Here is a 19751-nt window from a genome sequence, read left to right on the forward strand (position 1 = left end):
TTGAATTGCATTAAGCTATCTTCAGAATCCTTCATATATTCTAGGAAAGTATTTAAATTACATTTCAGGACTGTCGCTTTTATGCAGGTATTATATGTACAAAATCCCATAAAAGTCAATTCTATTAATTTGTATTTAGTTAACGTGTTAATATGTTTTTTTTTTATTTCTGTTGCACCTAGATTAATAATTCCATGTCGATCAATTTTAAAACTGAGTTCTAAAAATATTAATCTTAATACTATTTTACATCTGACTGCACTTCCTGTTGCAATCCTTCCGAGATACGTTATCATAAAAATCATGGATGGATATTTACATTTTACATAAAATACTGACTCATTTATGCGTTACATAATCTGATGTTCCCAGTCTCAACTTATACTTTCCGCTCAGCCTTTCTCTTCCTCGCGATGGCGGTTGTAAACTGATTGCAATTTGAATATAAAATACCCGGGTATGAAATAAACCGTTAAGATTACCTTAAACGTACTTTCATTTCCTTTTTTTTTTTCAAAGATCCTTTCAGTCGTGTTGGTGAAATCATTTCAAATTTAAAACAGAAAGTGAGTTATTAAGTGACATTATATTTTAAGGCTACATACTCTGATCGTGTGTCACAGAGTGTTTTTTTATATCGCAGCGAGACAGCCTCGAGTTCAAATTTTAGCCATCCTGCGTGTTACAGGGGTAAAAATCTTGATCCAAATAACCGAAATACATCGCTACTAAGCTGGAATTTATTTTGAAATTTACTGTTTCCTTTGTTTTGACATACACAGCAGCAACTGAAAACAGTGTCTGCCATGAAAGCATTCTTCAATTGCACAAGAATGGCAAGCCTGCTACAAAGCGGAAGTGTTATCTTCTGCACGAGCAATTCCTACGCTCTGACAATTGCAGTGTGTGGCACATTTCAGCTGCGCTGTAAGAAAACACCCTGTAGCATAAGTATTATATTGTCAGTGAAGAACAAAAATACAGAGATATTAAGGATGCAATCTGAAATCTTCCTTACAGGCGTCACCATACTTCTTTCGTTAACCGTATTTCTCAACTTAGTCGCAGAAAAGATGCCCTCCACGTCCGATGCCGTGCCATTGATAGGTAGGACAATACAGTTTCCCAGTGGGCAGACATCTTGATACTTGGAGGGGTCGGGAGAACATGAAACGATAATGGAAACATCGATTTATATATAAACACAATCAAGGTTCTCATTTCAAAGCACCCCACTTTACACCGGAAAACTTAACGTTTCGTCGCTTCCTCTTGCTTTGCGAAAGTAGCAATTACACGAGGACATGTTAGCAATTAGAGAGATGATCAGGACACCAGACGTTGCTTGTCTACGTGGTACACTTCATGTAACACCACAATTATGTTATACATCGTCCATTGTCCGAGGTATATCCGATACACTGAACATTCCAGTAGTTTAATTCATTCCAGCTGTCTGGAGATTGTCTGTATAAAGTAATGTCAGATTATTCTACTGCTAAAAAAATTTTGCGAGATAATGGTAACACATGAAATCACACACAGGACGTTTTGAATGTAAGATGGTCGTGAATTAATCTAGAACCCTTAATTAAAAGGTCCCGGATTCGATCCTGAAGACTTCCATTAATCTGTAGAATTAATTCAACAAAAGAATGTGTCACAGAGATAGTCACTCAGTAAAGTCAGGTTCCGGAACATCGCCTTAAGCAACGGACAAGGTCATAATTTGACATAATTGTGTTGTAATGAATGAAGCAACTTGTACCCAGCATCAGTTCACACACTGCTACTTGTGCCGTAGCCAATTAACCACTCTTCCTGCTGTTTCTCATGTAAGCCGACAGTTGTAACGTTGTAACAAGGGCTGGTTTTCTGTGTTGGTCGGTGTTGAACCTTCCCGAAATTACTCCTCTCATTATTATCCACGTGTTTTTCTTTCTGTGTCCCTAGTCTTTTGTGCACAGTTATCCGTGTGAATGTAGCGCTTGGATGCGTGTGTGTTGTAATGTACTTGGTAATAATTTCATGTGATGATATTAAAGTGGCTTAGTTCTAGTGGTTCTGTCATGGCACACGGCATGTAACTGGGATAGTGTGTACCTCCCAGGGCGATGACGTGGTTCTTTCTAGTAACAAGATGTGTCTTTGTTTATATTAAAGCAATGTAACGAAATTTTCATCGTGTGAACATTACCTTCCTGCGCGCACTTTGTCGTATGCTTACTTCTGTTGCGATAAGCCTAGTGCAGCGGCATTGCTTCAGGATGAAGAAGGAACCAGGTCCGCTCTGCTACCATCAGATAGGACTTACTGTCTCCCTTCTTTTTAGCGAATTTAGTGCCAAATTTATGTGACTTGTCTTGCCACCACAACCTTCACCACCACAACCGCAACAAACAAAAAGATAAAAAAGCAAAAGCAAAAGTAACGAGCGAGCGAGCGAGTAACTCAACTAACTGGTTATTCTGTTTCAGGAGTGACCATCTTGCTCTCGTTGACTGTCTTCCTGAACCTCGTGGCCGAGACCCTCCCCCAAGTCTCTGACGCCATCCCTCTGTTAGGTAGTGATGAAGTTTGGTGTGTGACTGACTGACAGTGGTTTGCTTTCTGATACTTGGATTGTTGGAGGGGGATAGCATATACACATTTTCCAATTTGATGGCCTTTACACAGCTAGTTAATGTTTGTTATAATTTTTTTCCTTTAAAATAAAGTAAGTCGTTATCTGTGTGCTATGTTTTTGTTTTTGTGCCCTTCTTTGGTTGTTTTGAAAGCGTTGAGTGTGATTCTGTTTGTTCCAGGTGTTACTATCCTGCTGTCTCTAACAGTATTCTCCCTCTTGGTGGCCCAAGTGTTGCCCCAGACTTCTGATGCTGTACCCCTGATAGGTTAGACCGCGTTCCATCTTGCTGCTGCTACTGCTGCTGCATGTCAATCTCACCGCTCGTTACTTCCATATCAAAACAACGCATCAACTGCCTTGTTGTTGAATTCAGTTGTTTCGACGGGAAAACAAATCCTCTGCATAATAAATATTCATGATATGTTAAAACAACATAGTCTAATTATTTTATATAAATTGGTCATGGTACATTTTAGCAACATTTCACGGCGCCTCTAAAATACGGACAAGTCCCTTGTAACACGCCCAGATATTTTGTCTCATCGCTTCAAATTTTCGATTAATATAGCTTCTCTTGTGACCTGAAAGCGTTAAAATAAGATTGTACCGGGCACACGGGGCTTCAAAATTAAACCTTCCTCGCTTCAGCTAAATGTTACTGATCTACAGTCAAAAACAAGCGATCAAAATTCCTAGCATTATTTCTGTTTGACCACACAGTTAACGTCCATGGGTTTCAAATTGTTTTTAGACTGTATTTACATACTTTTCTTCAAATTTCGCCTGTGATAAAATTAGCACTGATTTATAATATACGCAACTACAGCATCGTACAGTTTTATTTGATTTGAGCATCTGCTTTCTGTTCTACCAGCATGCTGTGTACCGAGTTTAATACCCTTCACCAACTTGCTTAATTCCCCAAGCCAGTCCGCATCATTGATTTGCACTTCTTTCCCTAAAACCTTCACCTTCTAAACACTAACCTGAATTATTCAACTAACTGAATGATTGATTGTCAACAATAATAATAATCCAAAATAATATTTGGTTTCAAACAAGGAGAACAGCAGTCCGCAAATGCACAAGACGGGTTTGCATTGGAAACTTAACTCAAATATATCTAAGTCTGTATGTATCATTTCATAGCATTAGAACTCTCTGTTTATCTTTGCAAGATAAAGACTTGAGTTTTCACTAACCGCATCTGGCAACAAGGACTCCCTGAAGAAAGCAGTCTTTTGGGATTTGGCACCGTGTATATGTGGCGTTAACCGACGTTTCGGAGGAACGTATCGCCTCCATCTTCAGGGTAGAAGAAAAAATATAAGAAATCTGCGAGCGAAGAGACCGTGAGAACCGGTTCTCACGGTCTCTTCGCTCGCAGATTTCTTATATTTTTTCTTCTACCCTGAAGATGGAGGCGATACGTTCCTCCGAAACGTCGGTTAACACCACATATACACGGTGCCAAATCCCAAAAGACTGCTTTCTTCATAGTCACCGCCGTGAAAGCCTCAAATCTTACATAAGGACTCCCTGACCTGGCAGCCTGCGTAACAAGTCTACATCTAACGTCCTTTGCTTTCAGTGAAACCACAGAAAAATATTATGCAATTTACACGTCTTGACCTTCAAGTTTTAACAGAAGATCTGTAGTTTGTGGGATTTGTATGGATTATGTTATGTTGCCATTCAACCACACATTAAACTCCTTGCGTTACTTCTGCACAAAAGAAAATCATGACAGAATGACGTAAGGTTAAAATTGTGCACCAATAAACGGGTACGTTTGTTTGGAGGTTGATAACAGAGTATCTTGCTCGCAGTCTTACATATCACATTCATACACGGAGATGTAATTTAAATTACAGAAAATCTTCTTTGTCGAACCACACAGTACTGCAAGGAGTAGCCTCCAGATTAACGCACCTTTCATTTGATATAAAAATAGCTTAATTTTCCAATGTAAACTTCCCATAAACCTCATCTTATATACACATCTTCATTTGTGTTACTTTACCCCATTTGTGGTGTTCTCGTATACTTTAAGAATGCTTTTGAGATGGAAATTTGACTGCCTCTCAAAGTATTCTTTCTTTCTACATGAATCTGAATGTCCTTTTTGCAGGACGGAAGGCGTGCTCGACAATGCGTCTACTTTCAGGTTGCTTTCTGAATTCCCTCGTCGGTCTATACTACCAAGCATCTGTGTATATTAATACTGTAAATAGTTTCAGATTAGGGAACCTCTAAATCAGATCGTAAGTTTTCGTAACCACCCTCCACCTCCAAGTATCAACTGACTCTGTCCCATGTATTTAAACAGAAGGCGTCTTTCCGTACGTTTTGTGTTCAATTTTTCATTACTACTGATGTGTTTGTTTCTTCTTGTCATTGTACACACGTTTCCTCCTCTATAACTTTAAGCATTAAAGTACTCCATTTTACTCACTAATACGAAATTAATTCAATAATACAAATTATTTTATCAAGCACCACTAAACACATAAAACACTTTCCTTAAAAGAGGAAGAACAAAATACTTTGTTCCTAAAATGTATTTTGTCGTGCATTTAGTGCGAAGTTCATGCAAGGAGAGGCACACCCCACCTAACGGCAGACCTAATAAACATCCACCTCAATAAATCCCGGAATGGCTTTGGAGTTTGGTAAGAACTTGAAGGTAAACTAAAAACAAAGTATAAAGACAATTAATCCAACAAATCACACTGCGCAAAGTTATTTTGTGATATTTGCAAAATATTTAAAACAACACAGCTAAGTTTACTTCTCCTTGCAAATTTTTTGTTCCCCAATTGGAATGAGTACTGCATCTACTGTAAGCATATTTTGTTGGAATCATGTTTATGTTGGGCTGTAGCATAGTCAGTTATCAGTCTTCTGTATGCCTGATTATTTACGCTTTCCTCCCGAACTAGCTCATTAAAGGGACGAATTATAATAAAGCATGGTTTCACTCATCTATTAGTAAACTGACATAAAGAAGAGTCTAAAATCTTGTTAACATTTAAATTAAATGTTTTTGTATAAATTGGGTTCATATTCTGTGAACTGTTAAAAGCAAGGCAATATGAAAGTAGTTCGAACACATTAATTTCATAGAAAAATTAAAATTATATATTCATAACTCACGAAAGACATTTAAAAGACAATACATATCTCCTTATTTAATGATTTGCCCCACATAAACTGTACTGAATATCAATATCTAGACAACCGCGCAAATTCAGAACTAAATATCTTGAGGAGGCTAAGACGGTTTGTAGTCCTAGATATTTGTGACAGTTTACTTTCGATGTTTGCTTGTACTTATATATAGATACATATCTATACTTTATGTGCTGTAAATATCTATACGTAACACGAAACAAATATAGATTCAGTGTATTGCAAGTTTTCATATAAACAATGGACGTGCATTAGTTTGGTAGCTTAGTAGAGGCCTTGCTGCTGAATTGCAGGAACATATTTCAACTGCATCATGTTCATGGTGGCGTCCTCCGTCGTTCTCACCGTCGTGGTGCTCAACTATCACCATCGGACTGCAGACATTCACGAGATGCCTCAGTGGGTAAGTGCTTCAAACAAGCTCCCAGACATACTCTTTGTGGATGTGCAACCTTCTGATCTTCATTTATTGCAGACAGAAATTAATCTGACAAATACTATCTTCTGGAATGTAAGAGGCCTCCGTACAGGGAACAAGTCCTCCGGGAGGGACTTTAAGCCGTGGGTCCCGTGTCGTAGATTTACGGCACGTAAAAGAAACTCATGTCTCTAGGAGACCTCTGAGCAAAATTAGGCCAAGTTTCCCGCCCAACTAGTTTCCAATTCCTCCGGTAGATGGGGGAAGTATCAGGTACCACTGCCAGAGGAGGGGGGACCTCTCTGACAGAAAGGGACTAAAGCATTAGATACCACTGCCAAGTAGAGGGTAGAAACCTTGCTGGCAGAAAGGGACTAGGAACCCCTGCCAGAGGAGGGACGACCTAGCTGACAGAAAGGGACTATTACATACCACTGCCAGTAAGAGGTTGGAACCTCGCTGGCAGAAAGGGGCTGATAGTAAGCACCAGTACCGGTAGGGTATGGAGACAGTAGAAATTAAAGGGGGACGCACAATGGACCAGTAACCGGTCTAAGTGCATGGGGAAACCCAGCCCTCAATATGGAATACGGAATATGGAATCTTCTGGAATGTAACGCTAGCCGAGCGGTCTAAGACACACACTGTCTTCAGTCGCTCGGAAACCGAGATCGTGGGTTCGAATCCCAATCAGGGCATGGATGTTCTGTGTTTGTGTACAGGTAGAGGCCTTGCGATGAGCTAATCACTCGCCTAAGGAGTCCTACCAAATGTCTAAAATCTAGTAAACCCAAGTGAAACGGAGAGATTCATGGAGGAAGGCCAAGTCCCAAATTGGGGCTGTAGCGCCAGAGGAAACAAAAAGAATGTGACGCTGTGTAGTTTGCTAGAAGTTGACTGACGTCTGAGGAAAAAGAATTGCTTCGAGATCGAAGAGGGAGCCGAAGCATTAGGCAAGCAGATTAAATATCTATTAGACTACACGTCATCATATCCAGAGGACAATATTCGTCAGTCGCCGCAGTGAGCATCTCAGATCTTTAAAACAAATCTTTCCACTTTGCATGATGTACCCAGATATTTATTACTGTTTGACAGTTACGGTCTTGTTTCTATGGAGCGCCCTCTCTGACAAGAGGACGAGTCTATCTTTTGTATGTGGTGCTGGTCCTTGCCAGCGCAGTCTTGCTCGAGTCCGAGCCCATTGTGACTCGCGACCATATTTTACTCTCTCAGATTTGAGACTTCCTTATTCGTCGTCTCCTACAACTCGCAGGGCCACGGTGGAGGTATTCGACCCCGTCTCCACACGAGAGATCTATTATTTTTCCTTATTCCTTGAGCTCACAGCTCTCGTTACATAGCCACGGCACGGACCATATAGAAAACCCCTTCTATTCTTGTACAGACGTGTTACAACGCAACTGCCTAGCAACCAGTCTTGGCTTGTATTGTTATAGCAATGAACTCCCTACTGTAGCTTGTTGGAACGTGTTTACGGAGTCGTTACCTAGCAATTACCAGATTCGGTTCTGCGATTATTCCAGTTTTAAGCAGTGTGTATCTATCACCATTATTGAAACGGCCCATATGTCACAATATATTTCTAAAAATCTTGCTTGTATGTTGTAAATTCTGTATACTTGAACAATGTTTTCGTTTCACTCAATAGGTATGTGAAAGCATATAATGTTTCAAAATTTCAAATTGCGTTACTTTATACGTATGGAAAATAATATCACCAGTTGCAGAAATTGTGCTGAAGTCAGAGAATATAATATTTAATTAGAAAGAAGCTCCAACCATTCTCGACCTATACACTATTTGGGGGTGAGTGGTCAACTTCACGCCCTTGCCGCTCCACCCTGGTGCCCACTGTACAGGAGTCTCAGAGCCAACCTGGACGTTATGAAGAAGATAGAAATCATTTTCCCCTGCCAGGAATCCAACTCCGGTCATCCAGTCCGTAGCCTATTCACTATACAGACTGGGCAGTGGTGGAGAAATACCTTCACTTCCCCATTTCTTCATATCAGAGCGTTTAATTACATAATTAAATAACGGTATAATTATAAAGTTGCTTATTTCATTATACTAATAACGACTCATAAGGATATATCTTCCCGAGTCCTTACGCTGTCTCACAACCATTGAAAATATGATATAAGAAAACAAACTTTTACAGCTGCAGAAAAATTGTATTTTCACTTCTTGGCAGAGCTCGGAGAGCGATGGTAAACTCTAAGGCCATAAACAGGAAAACACATATGACTACTAACAGCATTCTTGTGCAGCTTATCCTTAAACAAACTCCGTGTCTTTAATCCGCAAGCGAAATATACCAACTGAGCGACCGCCACTTGTCGGCAAAGTTAGTGCCAAATTTAGCGGATAGAGGGTGTCCGTGGGGAGCGCAATGAAGCCCCACGGCCGTTAATTTGGTTTTCTAGACCAGAGACGCTATTTCTTTGAAATATACTCCTCAATTATCCTCACGAGGCTAGTGGACCCCGTTCCAGACCCACTTCGAAGAAAATGTGGTAGCGCCAGGAATCGAACCCGGATCTCTGGATCTGTAGCCAGGAACTCTGACCACTAGCCCACAGAGGCGGTCGGGATACGTATCCTCTTTAGTGTAAATGTTACAAAGACACAGGCCCACGAATGTTTCTGTCAATAACACAAAGACTTACTAGCGGAAGAAAAATATTGGCATTATCGTAGCCTCTTGCATCATAAAACGCATACAAATGCTTAGTATGGATATCTGAAGAGGAGGACAACACGTGGGAGATGTAGAAACAAGCTTAATCATTCATGGGAGGACAATGAAACCACTACTTCAGTTATGGGCGACATTTCTGAGACATCCTCATGAGCATCATGTTCACCTTTCAGTTTGCTCCTCCCTTAGCGCTCTCGGAGGCACGTTGTGGCATATGGGACTATCTCAATGAACTTGCGTGGTAACAAATGGATATTCCTCACCAAGTCTGCTCCAGAATCGATCTAGCTTCGCTGATTCACAATCAAACTGAAGTTCCTGATTACTGCGCAAATCAAGACTCTCGTATTTTGCCAGGTCGGTATCGCCGATCTGCTGAAGAGAAACGGGCGGGAGCCTCTTATCCAAATATCAGCAATCGATCCAGTAGAAATAATTTATCCGACGGTAATTTCCACTTTTTATAACTACTCGTACGTAACAAGACTCTTAGGACCTCTCAGTTCCACTCAAAGTACTAAATCTAAGTTATTTCACTAAAAAATTCTTAAACTTCTGGGATTTCACTCTTCTTCCCTAGACACCTAACTTCTTTTAAAAAGACCTGACTTTTTCTTCGGCCTACAAAATAGTCGTTGCCTAGCAATGATGACATTCCTCTACTGTTATAGAAACGGCTCATATGTGACAATATCTTTAAGACTGTTGACGACATACCACTTTTACTGCAGTTTTTAATAAAGACTCCAATATGCAAGTTTTGCTTATTCCAGAAATAATGATAGCGTGTAATAGTGTCAACATAGCAACATGAAATGAACAAGCAGCTCTTTGTTGGTGCTCATGTGGGGCCTAAGTCCTATAGAAAGAAACCTGTAAACACAAAACGCACGATACATGACAGTACGTTGTACGACGGTATGTAAATCGAAGTAAGAGTAATTCACTCACTCTATGGAGCCCAGTCCTCCTTCAGATGCCACCCATCGCTCAGCTACTCAAGAATTCCCAAATATTCTAAAGAACCCGAAACAGGTCTCTGTCCTAAGCAAGAAAAATCCAGTCCGAACCACCCCATCCAATTTCTNTATACCGCCATTTCCTGTTTCTCTAAGATCCATCTTAACATTATCCTCCCACCTACATCTAGGTCTTTTTAGTGGTCTCTTTACTTCTGGCTTTCCCACCAATATCCTATATGCATTCCTCTGCTCCCTATACGTGCTACATGGCCTACCCATCTCATCCTCCTTGACCTGATCATTCTAATCNTGGCCAAGAGTAAAATTTATGAAGCACCCCATTATATAGACTTCTCCCGTTATTTCATCATTCTTGGGTCCAAATATTCTCCTCACCACCCCCAGTCTATGTTCCTTCCTTAATATTAGAGACAAAGTTTCATATTCATACAAAACTACATGCAAAATTATAGTTGTTTATATTTCAATCTTCACTTTTGTGGACAGCAGAAGAGAAGACAAATTGTTCTGAACTGAACGGCAGTAAGCAGTATGGAAGTCATACTGAAAAATTCTACACTTGCGCTATCACAGCGGCTTGTGCTGAAGCAACCCGTGCTTTCGCGGATGGCCTGATAACAGCTGCCATTCAGTGAACATGAATAAATGCAACGACATTGTCTATTTTTTCGCCCAAAACACTGTTACAAATATCATTGTTGAAGTTGTCTATATATACATACAAATTTATGTACCACATCCTCATCTAATTTCGAAGGATTTGTTTTCAGTGCGTATAAATATTCTGGATTTGCGTGAAAGTATTTCACCGTACCCCCTCATTAGGTTCACGCACCCACGGTTCAGAACCGCTGAACTATGACAAGGAACATCATATTTAGGCCGTGCCATAGCTCAGATCAGCCGCCGACTTCCCACAGCGGTCGCCCAGGTTCGAGCCCAGGTCAGGTCATGTGGGATATGTGGCGGACAAAGTGGCACTGGGGTAGGTTTTCTCCGAGTACTTCGGTTTCCCCTCCCAATTCTCATTCCACCGACTGCTCCACATTCAATATCTATCATCCGGGGTTGGTACTATAAGCCAGTAGTGGCGGCAGTACCAAGTGGGCTCAGTCTCACTCCACCTCAAGAAACTAATGGAAATATATTTTTTCAGAATCCTATTGCAGTAATCGGCGTGAGCAGTCCTGAAGGAGCACTTGACATGATCGAAGGCTGTTTGTGTGTTACGTTATCAGTCTTTTATAAATATCACTTCTGTAACATGGTGCTACCTTATACTCTGTATTCTGTGCAGTGGGTGGTTATTCGAACATCCTTTCATGGAAACCACACAATAACACGACAATGAGAATATAAACTTGAAACACAACACAACCGCTTCTTTTAGAACAGTGAACTGAAATGTAGTACGGTGAAGCAATTACGTAACAGTATCTACCTGATGATAACCGCATAAGGCCGAAACATATTGTAGAAGTGACGTTTGTGAAGGACTATCAACGTATCACATCAACAGCCTGCGAGCAGGACATACAATTGCTCCATCCAGACTTCCTCTGCAAATTATATCACCGTGACAAGCAAACAGGCCCTCGGATACAAAATACACTGACAGATATTTCATAAATTTCACTAATAGATATTATTCCGATATTTCTACTATACATTATGTTCTTTCTATTGTACATTTTGTAAACTTTGCTTGTATTCCTGCGCAACCGACCAATATTCCGAACGCTCTCGAATGCAACTTCTTTCGCGGTTCATTTTACGAAGCTTCCAGGTTCTCAGATTATACAGCGTAGACTGGTAGGTTTAAGAGGATCTGGAAAGAAGTGGTTGTGGCCTAATCAGGATATTATCTCAGCATTTGCTTGAAGGTGCTAAGGAAACCACCAAAAACCTCACTGAGGACAGCGATATCTGACCGGGCTTCGAATCTGAAACCTCCCGAATACATTCTAGGCGGATTCTTCAAACTGCTCCCTGGATGCAACCAAATGAAAGCAACCTACGAAATAAAGAATTCCCACCTCAGGGCGCAGTTTCCACAGATATACCCTCGGCCGAAACACCCCTGTGCATTACTAAGTCATCATTTCAATAAATATTTACCCCATCGAGAAAGCATATTTGTTTTTGGCAACAGCAGAGATTCCGCTGCATTGAAGCATGGATAACCCTCGCTTACCTCTACAGAAGGACAGATGAAAGATATATCTGCAAGCCATAAGCCTTTATCTGGAAGTTAAGGATCTCCGACCTCACTAGCTCCGTCTGGTTTGTCCCTGAGATTCCGACCGACGTCAGTTCCCACACCGCACGTCCCTCCAAACGTCTGACTCAAGTATCTTGTTTTGCCACTCCGATAATTTTATCACGTCTCGGGAATTATTGTACAAAGCTTGGCACGTATTCAGAAATATCTCTTCGTTCGTAGGGGGCCTGATGGTAAGATACTGGTATATTATATCTCATGTCTCATTATATCTCGAGGTCCTCAAAACTATGAACAGTTGTATCCTCTGGGATCCGTTGAAAGTCAATAGACGTTTCGGTTTCTTGTTTCGCTTATTTTTCGGCTCTCCGAAAGTTTGGTTGGTTTTAAACGGACTACACGGCGTTATATCCCAAATGATAGAACTCTTCATCGCTACAATAGTGAGAACTTCAAATCCTACATCTGTTAATGCTGTTTGAAAAAATAATCACTGATTATTATGATAATCATAAGAAACATAAATACAAGTTGTGGGCAAGTTTCAGTCATTTAATATTACAACAGAGGGTCCATGTAGTTGTCATTGTGCTTTACGCCTAAATGGTCATCAAAACTACGATTTCCAAATCAAGACATTATTTCCTTTACAGATCAAAAGCGTGTTCTTGCAGTGGTTACCATGGATACTTGGCATGAGTCGTCCCGGTAAGAAGATAACTCGGAAAACGATCCTCATGAGCAACCGCATGAAGGAAATGGAGCTAAAAGAGCGGTCGTCTAAGAGCCTCCTTGCTAACGTATTGGACATTGACGACGATTTCCGGCACTGCACAGGAACCAACAGCACTTCGGCTTCTTCCGGTTTCCTACGGAGTGGCAGCCGCGGAACAGCGGCAATTTTGGACGATACTGGGGGTACATCTTGCTCTGTAGCCCAACGGGAGATGCAGGCTATACTGAGGGAACTTCAGTTCATCACGGGCAGGATGAGGAAAGCGGACGATGAGGCAGAACTAATTAGTGACTGGAAATTTGCTGCGATGGTGGTGGACAGGTTCTGCCTCATTATCTTCACCATGTTTACCATTATCGCGACAGTAGCTGTACTGCTTTCTGCGCCTCACATTATAGTACAGTAACGTCGCTAGTCCATCCAAATATTTCCAGGCTTGGTGTATTTTCATTACAATGTTTCACTAAGGACGATACCGGCATGTTCTTAAAGAGGTCAGCGGATTTGAACCGGGTTTTCTTCCAGCATGGAGAACTGAATGTGCAGTGTCTATATGTCCTTGCGTTTCAAAGATGACAACCATTTGCTTACTTTAATCCACGTACGGCGCCATTTGCAACAAGATAGGCGCCATATTCTCGCCTCCGGTTATATAAAACTAGGGTGCTAAATTTCATTAGCACATTTAAGATTCAAATAAAAATCTTCATATCAACACGTTTTTATTATTTTTAAGACGAGATAACAGTGAGGTTAACCCAAATGGAGAAAAGTAGTATATTAACTTATTTATACCTGGGGCCAAAATGTAATGCTGAGAATAACCATGTACGCATGGCCGGTTATTTATAAAAACGGGAAAGGGGTTCATTAGCTAACTTTCAGTGTAGAGATAGATTGTTGTTACAAAGTTATTATATATAAACGTGTGTCTGCCGAAAGAGTTATTTCACAAACTTTTCTGTGATATATCAGCGTTGTTTATTTATTATTTTATCAGCATTGTTGTTGTTATTATTATTATTCAGTTATTATTTTCATTTTTCATGATTACGAGCAAAGGCAAACGAAATTAAAGGAAGATGATCAACTCGTGCGTAGGCTCAGAACTGCAGGAATGTGAAATTACGTACAAAAGGAATTGAGAACTCCATTTATGTACTTTTATATAAAAGTACTATAAACTGTCATTATAACATTTTTTAATTTTAAAGAGGCAGTGCCGTAACGCATAAGTGACAGTAATTTTCGCACTGTGTATCTTTATCAGCCGGTTCGCAACGAAAAATGAGCAAAAGTTTCGATTACGAATAAAATTCAGCGTTTGCTGCACAGTTGTAGATATGAATCAGGGAACTGACTGTCTTGATATGTAGTTACAATTTTCATGTTCATAATAAGAGTGAGATTTGAAGAATGATATGTTTAATAATCTGGTGGATAAAATGATAAATTTATAAGATGTTGATAGAGTATTTAAGTCCAACAGAAATTAAACATTTTAAATGGAGGATAATGAGATCGATTGTACTTGAAGGTGAACGTGCATCAACATACAAGAGCTCTGAGTTTAAGAGTTTAAACAACATTTTTATATATATATTTTTCGTTGGGAAGCGGCTATTTTGAAAGCATATTCGAGAAGAATTAGTATAGATTTCAATGCATATAATACAATTAAAACATGCTCAATTAATATTGTTATAGAAGTGCGTCTATGCGAGCCGTAGCGATACGTTGTGAACCCATGAGCATAGACAATGGGAGGTGTGCATGAATTGGTTGAACAATCACTTCGTAATATTCTGTTCACAAAGGTAACACTGGTTATTTGTAAAAGGAAAAATGATTGAACGTTAAAAATATCGTTTATGAAGAAATTTTTTTATATTTGTGTTTAAGAAACAAAATAGGCCCATCTTTTGGGGTTATAGTTGCATGATTGTAGGTTTACCTTAAAAAGATTCTAGATATTCTAGACAGAAAAAGAAACTTGGTCGGTCAGAAAACACAACACGCTCTTATGCGGGAAGTGAAATGACAGACTTAATAATGTTTGTTATATAAATTGTATCGCTCATGTTTTATATATATACATATTAAGATGTTTAGTTTCATTTAAGTAATGAATTTGGCATTCACCAGTGTGCAATAGGACTTCCTCTGTCTGCTCTTCTTGTTGGTCTATTGAATGTCTTTCAATCGGTGCTGTGTTATTTCCTTATAGGCATCGAAATGTTTGCCTTCCAACCACAGCAAAGAACATGAAGCTTGACCGCGTGTGGAACGGTCAGGCAACAGTGGAGTATACGGCCCTCTCAGAATGAGTCAACAAGCGAATAATTCGTGGAATTATCATGTCTCAAGCATTCGTTGTTAAAATAACAGGAGATACATTTCCTAAACGAAGAAGAAGCCAAGTTTATCAGACTAATAAAATATCTGAAGAAGAGACTAGTAGATGAGCACTCGACAAATGATCACGAATGGGTGGTTAAGACAGCAAGAGACATGTCCTAAACGAAGGAGAAGCTAAAAATCAGACAATAATGAAATATCCATAGCCTCTAATAATCGGTGAACAAACGATAAAGGAATGGGTTGTTATGATAGCAAGAGATATCTTGTCTAAACTAAGGGGATGCCAAGGGGAGATGAGTCAAGAATGGGCAGTTATTATAACTTCATAAAGAAGGGAGCAGCTAAGACAGAGAGCAATGGTGCATGAACAGAGTAGATCAACAGAATAATGCACACCAAAAGAAGAAATGAATTGCTAGGATAGCAAGTGATACTTTGCCTTCAGGAAAAAGAAGCAATTAGAAAAAGTCTGTGACATCAGTAGCATTGAATAATGGGTGAAAACAGAAAACTGAATCATGAATTGGTTGTTAAGTAGCAAGTGACGTATCTCCTAAGAAATGAGACGTAAAGACGTCCAACAATAACGAGACATCCAGCATACATAGAGATTGTGGGAACATCAGCAAATGGTTTCCTTAAAGGAAGAGAAGGCGCGGAAGATCGCACAAATGAGGGAATGAATCCCACTCAGAGGATAACGGTCTCTTAACCTAAGATGTTAACATTTAATACTGTTCTGCACAGCACTCTGAGCTACTAAATGAACATTTGTCACTACACCATGAGAACATGTAAAAGGCATCAACGAAAAGTTCCTCCGGTTTCAATTCTTCTACCAAATACAGGTGGAATATTAAAGTTACGCTGCTACGAGGCCACCCACTTGAGATGTGCCGGAAATCCAGGTTAATGTCTGTCACTTAATGACTCCCCGCTCCTGTCTCTAGTTATGTCTTGTAAGCCGAAAAATGTTAAGTTAATAGGGATAGTTACTCTGTGGCAGTTGAAGCTTCAGAAGTTGACACTAATATTAATGGGAGGGTGTAACTCTACGCAGCGTCGATAAGCAGGGACGACGACCTCCAATACCAATCTGAACACAATTGAAGATATTCAGAGAAAATCAATGGTTAGCGTAGTACTTCAGCCGCCTTTATACGAAGAACAGCGCCATGATATTCCGGTCCTTATATCTGTGTACCCCCGACGTTCGTTTTGGAAGGTTTGTTGCAATATTACCAATTTCCTGACAGGGAAATATCGAATGACACCTTTATACTTAGTAATAAATCACATATTAACCAAGATCATCACAGCAGTAAGTCTTTTGATATATATTTGATAATGTGCAGACTTACTGATCTGACATCAGGGATGAACAACTAGACGGCCAAACATCAGTTATTCTATCACTATGGGAAAAGTATACCAGCTGGATGAATACAATTTGTGTCACTGGGAAGATAAATTCAAAGAATCCATTCCATGACTTTGAAGTCCAGCTCTGTCTTCTGTGAGGCGTTGCAGTCGCCGGAAAGTAAATGGCGACTCCTCAGCAGAGAGTACAGAGTACTGGAATAAGGGAGATAGTCAGGGACATTCTGTATTGGCATGATTCCTCGCAATATAAAAACTGTTCCCACAGTGATTGCACAGTTTGGTGTTCATGAATATTCATTCCTCGAAGGCGAACAGATGAGCGTGTTCACTGAATTCTATTTATGATAAAATGAACATATGAATTCATGCCTCCATGTGAATTAATAGTAATTTCACGAAAAGAAAATGACCTTAAATAGTAATGGTGTTTAAGGAAGAAACGTACAGCTCTGCTACAACAACTGTTGGATGTAACTGAACCTGCTCAGATATGACATGTTAATTCATATAGGATAATTTTACGTCTTGCCTATGCACGAATCATCCAGCTCATAGAATGATCAGTACAAGTTAATGTTATGTGCTAAAATCATTATTAATACACAGTGTTTAAAACTGGCCGAGGATTCCTATTGCACATTGCAGATTCACGGGCGATGTCCCAATAAATACGTATGTAATCTTTTCTTCAGAAATATAACAAGGACTGGGATGATTCAGCTAAGTACAATCACGTCAGTAAGTACATGAACTGATTAACCATGGTTTATCTCAAATGAGAGAAACAGAATTCTGTTGTCTCACGGTGAGTGCCTCGAATCATAGTGTCGGATCTGTAATTATATAAATTCATCTTAGTAATTTTAAGCACAGATGAGACAGTGGAATAATAGCCACGGCTGCTTCTACGGTAACCTGAAATCGAAATCATGTGACTTTGGTAAAACATTGTGATCACGAGTCTGAATCGAACTCAGGGCATAGACGTGTTTCGGCGTCTCCTTGCGCTGGTCTGTGTAACTGCTGGAATTGTAATCAGATTCGTGAGAACTATTAATGCGTATTCAATTAATATATACATAAATATCTATACCGCTGAGGAAAACGATAGGAATTAGATGAGTTATGACTGAAGAGAGGATGCAAAATGTGTAACCTTAGCCAGAGCGAAGTCTGGGATATCCTCCAGTCACGTCCAAGGAACTTCCTGTGTGCTCTATTACTGCTACCTGTTTTCATTCTAATCGTAACTTAACTTACGATTCTGACACTGGTCACGTAGTAAACCGAGAGAAATTTCTTACGACGCAGAAGTCCTGGCAAATCTTTCTAAGGATTTAGCACACTTAACAAATTCAAGAAGATTGATATTGAATCCTTATCCATAATTCATCAAATATTTATATATTTTAAAATATAGACGCTTTACTGGCTTCATTACTTTGGGTCAGAATATTTTGCAAAGTATATTTCGAAATTAATTACGAGTTAGTCATAAAATTATTCTTAAAAGTTTGAATTCCCTATATATTACGAATATTGCATAGGTTTAATCACACAGAACAGCACTTCTGTGGCAGTCTTCAGATGGTGAAGAGTATGTGCAGTACGATTCTATTTCGGGAAGTTGGGGAGTATTTTTGGAAATAAATTTAACAGTATACACGTTTACTTATACAGGTTTAATGATGCTACTGTAATCAATGCAGGTACGTTGATAACAAAATATTATCATTCATGTTTAAATCTTGTCTGAAAAAAAAAAATATTTTATTGCATAATGTATATTACAAGATGGTGCTTAAGTCATAAATTCTTGTAAATACAACTGTGGTCCTATATTTCAAAAAACAGAATAAAGTTGTTCTGATTGACCGTTGTTGTCAAAATACGTGTATCGCGAATTAATGAAAAAAGGCAGAAGTGATCGTGGCTATTCCAGAAATTCATTTTGGTAACTGAGAATTATTACATCGAAACTAAGAAGAATTGATTACATATATAATGGTGACTTTGCATAGTATAACAATTCATATGTTGATAACAAGGTGTTTATTGCTCTAATAATTATGAAATGTCAGATCTTTCCCTTAAATATACTGATCAGGTACGGTGGTCACAAAGTTCTTGTTTCATGACGTCATAATATTGCCAGAAAACCTCTTCTATTGAAATTAAAAAACACACACACAAAAGGCGGGAATGTACAGTATAACTTGAGTACAATGTCAGGAACAAGCTAACGTGAATGACCAGTTCAACGAGGAAATAAAACAACCAAAGGAGTGACTGACGCCTACAGAGCATACAGATGTACTCCTACAGAGTACAGATATTCCCCATATGTTATTTTCTTTTTTACGTCTCATGGGCCTCCATGCCTGTTTATTGCACAAGAAAATATAATCTTGCATTAAACATATACTGCACAGTCAGAAATTATTTTCTCCTGCACTTGGTTAAATATGAACAACATCGAAAAATTTTACAAATATGAATTTTAGATCTTAATGAAAACAGTAATTTTTCGTATGAAGTACAGTCTTGGAGAAAATGATTAACCTCCATTTGACTGTCATATACAATAAAGTTAATTAAATTATACTTCCACCCCCCCCTCCCAGTACCCAATGCAAATGAAATCCTCTCAGTAATTCTATTCATGAGACAATCGGAAAATCAGGAACAACCCCATTACGCGTTCTTTTGATTCATTTATTACAATTACCCCAAAAAATATTTAATATGTCTCTTCATTAGCAAAAGACTCCAGCTGGAGTACACGTGCTTGTGTTCTAGTCCAGTAAGACTGGCTACATATAGGTACCCGGTCGAGGAATGTAGAATTCCACTGAAGGAGTAAACAACAAAGAGTATAAACAGGTACACATCTAATGCATTAAGGAGGTCCCTTTGTATAAGCACCATACTATTTGAGTATAGGGTAGTGGAGCTGATCTCAAGAGGCTCCTTATTTATTAATGAAGCTCTTAAGACGTAAGACGGCCTTAAATTCAAACTAAAATGTACATTTTACGTAAGTACATGAAGAAATCAGAAATTCGCTTGTTTAGAGTGATTTATATTTAAGCAAAAATAACAAAAA

General features: G+C 39.2%; 1 protein-coding gene across 5 annotated transcripts in view; it reads left to right on the top strand.

Moving 5' to 3' along the window:
- The window catches only part of LOC111865528 (neuronal acetylcholine receptor subunit alpha-7), a 218066-nt gene extending 198315 nt beyond the window's left edge, over positions 1–19751 (top strand). For 2 of the 5 annotated variants that reach the window (XM_033751858.1, XM_023853624.2), the window contains exons 8-10: positions 1021–1107; positions 6112–6221; positions 12819–19751. In XM_033751858.1, the coding sequence (XP_033607749.1) occupies positions 1021–1107; positions 6112–6221; positions 12819–13307 (686 nt within the window). In that variant the 3' untranslated portion in view covers positions 13308–19751. Of the gene's footprint in view, positions 1–1020; positions 1108–2477; positions 2565–2804; positions 2892–6111; positions 6222–12818 lie in introns of all 5 variants that reach the window. The other 3 variants (XM_033751857.1, XM_023853625.2, XM_033751859.1) reach the window with 2 other exon arrangements.

The sequence above is a fragment of the Cryptotermes secundus genome, unplaced genomic scaffold (assembly GCF_002891405.2).
Source record: "Cryptotermes secundus unplaced genomic scaffold, Csec_1.0 scaffold722, whole genome shotgun sequence".
Classification (NCBI taxonomy): Eukaryota; Metazoa; Arthropoda; class Insecta; order Blattodea; family Kalotermitidae; genus Cryptotermes; species Cryptotermes secundus.